The sequence below is a fragment of the Zea mays genome, chromosome 5 (genome assembly GCF_902167145.1).
Source record: "Zea mays cultivar B73 chromosome 5, Zm-B73-REFERENCE-NAM-5.0, whole genome shotgun sequence".
NCBI lineage: Eukaryota > Viridiplantae > Streptophyta > Magnoliopsida > Poales > Poaceae > Zea > Zea mays.
The window spans coordinates 152,486,106-152,492,492 of record NC_050100.1 but is presented as its reverse complement, the minus strand read 5'-3'; the positions used below and the strand labels follow the sequence as shown (position 1 = coordinate 152,492,492).

Below are 6,387 nucleotides of genomic sequence, written 5' to 3'. Positions count from 1 at the left end.
CTAAAATATTAGTCATTTTAGCTTTTAATTTTTATATCTACGTTTAAATTATATAAAACAAATACATTAATTACTGTATGAATTAACTAAAAAGTTAAAATAAATTTTATTTTGAAAGAAAGGAAGTAGAAAGTAATTTTTATGTAAATGACTCACTAAGTGATAATTTAGAAAGGCTTTTGGAGATACTCACGCCAATTTGAGGCCATCCTTGAAAATCAAAATCCAAATTAAAATTCAGATCGGAAGCCAATCCACGCATGACGTGGAACCTGAGCTGGAGCACGATGAGCCCACAGCCCCACACGCACGAGTTTCACTTTCGCACGACTCCAAAGCAGCAAAGGACGTCAATCAATGAGCAAATACATCGAATTGCGCGAAGGCAAAGCGTCCAAGCAACCACTTCTGCTCTGCATCCCGTCTGGGCCTCTGCATTTGCTTGGCTGCTGCTCCCTTCTCCCACCGACCAACTCGATCCCGCGCCATGGATCGCGCCGACCCCGCGCGGGGCCGCCTTGCCGTGCTCTCCTCCCACCTCCGTGGTGCAGGGGCCGAGGAGGCGGCGGGGCTGGAGAGGTCGCCGGTATCCGCGCCGGCGCCCGGGCCCCGCGCCGGCGCGCTTGCCGTGGTGGACGGGAGGACCGGGAAGCGGCACGAGGTCAAGGTCTCCGAAGACGGCACCGTGCGCGCCACCGACTTCAAGAAGGTACCGAGCAGCGAGCGCGGATTGACGGTCCCGGCGGTCGCGCCGTGCCGTGCCGTGATCCCCCGGGGTCTTGGCGTTCTAGCCTTCTAGGAGGCGCTTGCTATTGTCAATTGTCATGTTGGCTGTGTTGCTGCCGGAACATGCTGTGCGAATTGTCAATTTGTAGCAATCATGATTGATGACCAAAGATCGTTGAATTAGGTGCTGAATTTTTAGGTCTGCCTGGAGTGGATTGAAGGGGATTGGGATTTAATCTCCCTCAATCCTCTCCTGTCCCTATGCAACCAAACAATTCCTTTGCGATGATAGAAGGTCGTCTAGAAACAAAGATGGTTACCTTTCCCGAATATGCTGCAGATTACCACTGGAAAGGACGACAAGGGTCTTAAGATTTATGATCCTGGTTACCTTAACACTGCCCCTGTTCGCTCGTCCATCTGCTACATCGATGGAGATGAGGGAATCCTTCGCTATAGGGGTTATCCAATCGAAGAATTGGCTGAAAGCAGCTCGTTTGTTGAGGTGGCCTACCTTTTAAGTAAGTGATATCGACTTTGCTGTCCTTCTATTTATCATTGTAACCGATTGAAATTGTTTTGTGAACTTACATAATACATATTGTATTCAGTGTATGGGAACTTGCCTACTCAGAGTCAATTGGCAGGCTGGGAATTTGCTATTTCTCAGCATTCTGCTGTTCCCCAAGGACTGTTGGTATGCTTTATTATCAACTTTTCTTATCAAGACAGATTTTTGAGTTGGCATAGATTAAAATGTATATTTTGTAATTACTTTAATGTGTTCAGGATATCATACAATCAATGCCCCATGATGCTCACCCCATGGGTGTTCTTGCCAGTGCTATGAGCACCCTTTCTGTCTTTCATCCAGATGCAAACCCTGCTCTACAAGTAAGTACTGCCTATACGCACCAATCAAGACAGAGGATATTATTCAACTAGATCAACTTTCTGTGATACAATTAACCAGAAATTTCAACCCAGCCAGATCTTTAAATTTGAATTTAATATTTTGAACACATATTCTGCTCATGTAGGGTCAAGATCTTTATAAATCGAAGCAGGTGAGGGATAAACAAATTGTGCGAGTACTTGGGAAGGTATGCCTGGTTATCTAGTTCCTTTAGTTAATGCTATAATTCTAGCAAACAACTGGAGATCTTGCAAATTTAAAATGATGGTACCTTGATTTTTATATGCATTTGGCTTGTTCAGGCACCAACAATAGCAGCTGCTGCCTACTTGAGATTAGCAGGAAGACCTCCCGTCCTTCCTTTAAATACTCTATCTTATTCAGAGAACTTCTTGTACATGCTGGACTCTTTGTAAGTTGTTTCATATTGAATGCATGTTTCAACTATGCCATGTATGATTATTTCCATGCATTCAAATAAGCAAACAGTTCAACTGTGACTGTACATTGATTTATGTTTTCTAAGAATATAAAGAAAAATCAATTTGGCAGGGGTGACAGAACATATAAACCAAATCCTCGACTTGCTCGAGCTCTAGATATTCTTTTTATTCTGCATGCTGAACATGAAATGAACTGCTCCACTGCTGCTGTTAGGCACCTTGCTTCAAGGTAAATCACTTCCGAATTTTACCTCCAAACAGTAAGGAACAACTTCCTAATGAGGTATATTATGTTTATATAGTGGTGTGGATGTATTTACTGCTCTTTCTGGTGGTGTTGGAGCTCTATATGGTCCTCTGCATGGCGGCGCAAACGAGGTAAGCCATAGTGGAGCATAAAAGCTAAGAAATTACTTGATTTACTCCATCTGTAATTTCCCCTTTTATCAACGATAGAAAGGTTGAATTTGTCCAAAGCAAGAGTGACAACTAATATGAAAACAGAGGGAGAACCTTTAGTGGGACGATGAATCTCCCTCTGTTTTCATATTAGCTGTCACTCTTGCTTTGCCCAAAATCAGACATTCCTATCTTTGACATCGACTAGAACTTTGTATAGCTTAAATCATATGATTTATGTTTTTGGATTCGTCATAGGAAGTAGTTATAATTTGAATGTTGTTAAACTATACAAATTTATATTGATGGACAAAGATAGAAATGTTTGACTTAGGATGATCTAAAATGACAATTAATTTGAAATGGAGCGATTATTCTTTTTTGCGCAAATTTACTGCCTTTTTTATGTATAATCAAGCATGACAATTTTTCGACATCCTTTCTTAAAATAAAAAGACCCAACATCCTAGCGATAGGATCACATTGGACTAGCTGTTGCTTTTAGAGATTAAGGAGTTCTTGCTTAAGCCGTTCACTAAGAAAACATTATCCTGTATGCCAGGCAGTACTTAAAATGTTAAATGAGATTGGAAGCATGGAAAATATTCCAGATTTCATTGTAGGAGTGAAGAACAGGTAACCTGATCTATATTCAGGTGGAGATAGTCAGTTTGTTGTCCTTTTATATGCTTTTAACATTGTCTTACAAAATTGTCTGTTCATTTTCTAGGAAGAGGAAGATGTCCGGTTTTGGGCACCGTGTGTATAAAAACTATGACCCTCGTGCTAAAGTCATAAGGAAATTGGCAGATGAGGTGTTCTCAATTGTTGGACGGGATCCACTTATTGAGGTTAGCTTTCCCATCCGCTTTGATCATAGACAGGAATTTTTTTTTCTGAATTTAACCTTTTTGAGTTACTGGTATTGTGGTTTGAGCTTTCTGGCAATGTGTAGTAACCACTAACCAGGAAGAGTTTCTATGACCATAAATAGGGTGGTACACAATTAATTTTGCATGTGTAATCAAATGATGCAATACAAAGTTTTTTTACTAAGATGGAAAATTGAATTTATAGAATGAGTATGATATATTGCAAATTACTTTGCATTTGAATCTCCAAAATCGATAACAGTTGAACACTTCGTCTCCTCGAGTTTCCCTAGTGTCTGATAGATGCTGTATGATCATGGTTTCAAAATCATTGAATAATTTGCAACAGAATACTGGCCACAAGCAATGCTGGTATAGTGGTTACAATTGACCATTTTGCTACTTTTTTTTTTCTTCTCATGAATGAAATATTCTGCTCAAGAAAAAGAGAATTCCACAGTAAAATGGGGGATGACAGACAATCTTGCTGTGCAACTACCAGAGAGCCTTGGCAAAACTAATTGGGCTGTCTTACATTTTATTTTCCTTATGCCGTGTCAGGTGGCCATTGCCCTAGAAAAGGCAGCGCTGTCAGACGAATATTTTATCAAGAGGAAGCTGTATCCAAATGTGGATTTCTACTCTGGGCTAATTTATAGGTACATCGGTTGGAAACTATTCCATAGTGTCCTTTCTTTTCTTCCCTTTGGTATTATGGTAATTTTATTGTTACTGTATTGGTTTCCAGGGCAATGGGATTCCCTACAGAATTTTTTCCTGTGCTGTTTGCTATTCCTCGCATGGGTGGCTGGCTAGCGCATTGGAAAGAGTCACTCGATGATCCTGACACTAAGATTATAAGGCCCCAACAGGTCAGTAGAAACTAGAAAGGGAAAATATTATCTAGTACTGTTACTGTTTTTCTAAACTAGTGTGAACTTCCATTCCCACATCACCTACTTTATTTTTGTTATATATTTCAAAATTAATTAGAACGAAAACATCTATGCTCTGTCATGCTGGTTGTAAGAAAGTTTGTGGTACAAGTAGGGCTGAGACCAGATTTTTGTCTGCTTCCATACCATTTCGTGACGATGTTCTGTTATTTCTCCAGGTATACACCGGCTTCTGGCTTAGGCACTATACCCCCGTCAGAGAACGAGTGCTATCAAGCCAGAGTGAGGAACTTGGTCAGGTTGCCACCTCAAACGCAACTAGGCGCCGCCGTGCTGGTTCTGCCCTGTAGAAGCTGCAGCGTATAAACGCACCGGCATACTCAATAAACATCGACCACTTTTGTGCTTGAAAAGGCCACAAATGCTTTTTAGCTTGGTTGGAGTTGTAGGCCTTTTGTTGTCGAGTATATAGGCAATAATGCAGTGAGAACACCACACCGTTACAATGTAAAACTGTCACGAGGCATCACTTGCTGGTGTACACCCCTTGCGTTCTCTATGACTTAATCACTTAACTTCCCAAAAGATGAATTAAGAGGTACGATCGAGTACCCGTGTTCTTGCGTTGACACCATGTGCTCATTTTGGTGAAATTTTGTTGTTCATTTGCATGGAGATTAGTGGAAACAAAGATCGCTGTTGGCGTATTTGTGTCACGGATATATTGAACACATTTATTAATTGTTTTTCTTTCTCTGTCCTAAAATGAAAGCTAAAATATCTTCTATTTTAGGACAGGCAAAATATATTGTAGAAGCTGTTCCTTCATGTTCAGTGCTAACATCATGCACCATGCATTGGGATTTTGGAAAACACTAAGGCCCCGTTTGTTTGGTTGGAATTGAATTCCATTTCAATAATTATAATTTAGACAAAACTAATTAAGTTTATATATTTATATATGTAATATATTTGTATACTAAGGCCCCGTTTGTTTCATTGGAATTGAATTCCATTTCAATAATTATAATTTAGACAAAACTAATTAAGTTTATATATTTATATATGTAATATATTTGTATATTATCTTAAATTATATGAGAGAGATAGTTATATACTACATTCATGTTATAACGAAGCAAGTAAAAGAATGTGTTATAAGTTGTACAACGGAAAAATAGCATGTAAATCTATAGAATCAATTTCTATCTCTCACCCCATGAATTTGAGATAGACTTATATGATAACTTTAGAAAGTGGTGGAATGTCACATTCTAAAAAAATAGCCTATTCCAATAGTAAGAATTCAATTCCTCAAAATGAAAGAAAACAAACAGGGCCTAAAGGTCCCTTTGCAATACAGGAATTTTAGAGGAACCATACAAGAATTTCAAAAAAAAATCATTTTCATAGAAAAAACACAGGAAAAGAGGAAAAAAATCCTGCGGTACAAAGGGGGCCTAATGCTAACACGCCTACCCGTCTAGACGTTTCTGAATGGATGAAGAAGTTTGTTTTTATGATTAATCATGATACTAGATTATTGTGATTAACATGTGTTTTATAGAGACGATCGAGATAATTGTGATTGATTGGGTGTATATGGGTTTCGTACTTGATTAATGGTATTTAGGTTTTAGTTTTTTGAAGGACGAGCGAGAAGATTGAGGATCAGCTATTCCAAATATCAATGAAGTTGATGAACATAAAGATTAGTGATACAATCTTTTTTCTTTGACCCTACTTTAAAGGAGAGCATGAATGGGTAGCTTGATGGAGTTTAATAACAAGTTTTGATGCACACTTATGAAATCTAGTACTAGGTAGCTTTATGAAAATATAAGATAAGTTTTAGGTGATCTTAGAGTATTTGAAATAGATGAGTTGGTGGTGATGCATATGCACCGAACATGTCTTGTGTGTGTCAGATATGGAGCACCACACATAGACAACACCAACGTATTTGATATGCACCGAACAAGACATATAAAGATGAATGTGGGTTGACATGAGAGCCTATTTACACATCAGATGTGTCCGTGAGGCACTAAATATGTCATTGGTCGGGACAATCAAAGGGGTCTGCAACTATACACCTCGATGCTTTACACTCACTAGATGTGTCCGGTGAACAG

At 39.1% G+C, this 6,387-nt stretch overlaps 1 protein-coding gene across 1 annotated transcript; it reads left to right on the top strand.

Annotated features, from left to right (window-relative positions):
* The first annotated feature begins 382 nt into the window (after positions 1 to 382).
* Positions 383 to 4,959, top strand: LOC100275174 (uncharacterized). Its single transcript, NM_001353653.1, has 13 exons — positions 383 to 709; positions 1,067 to 1,247; positions 1,338 to 1,423; positions 1,516 to 1,620; positions 1,767 to 1,829; positions 1,945 to 2,054; positions 2,195 to 2,314; positions 2,388 to 2,463; positions 3,047 to 3,120; positions 3,215 to 3,335; positions 3,918 to 4,015; positions 4,105 to 4,228; positions 4,471 to 4,959. Exons 1-13 carry the CDS (start codon positions 488 to 490, stop codon positions 4,600 to 4,602), a joined length of 1,512 nt encoding a protein of 503 aa, NP_001340582.1. The 5' UTR covers positions 383 to 487; the 3' UTR covers positions 4,603 to 4,959.
* Positions 4,960 to 6,387: the final 1,428 nt, after the last annotated feature.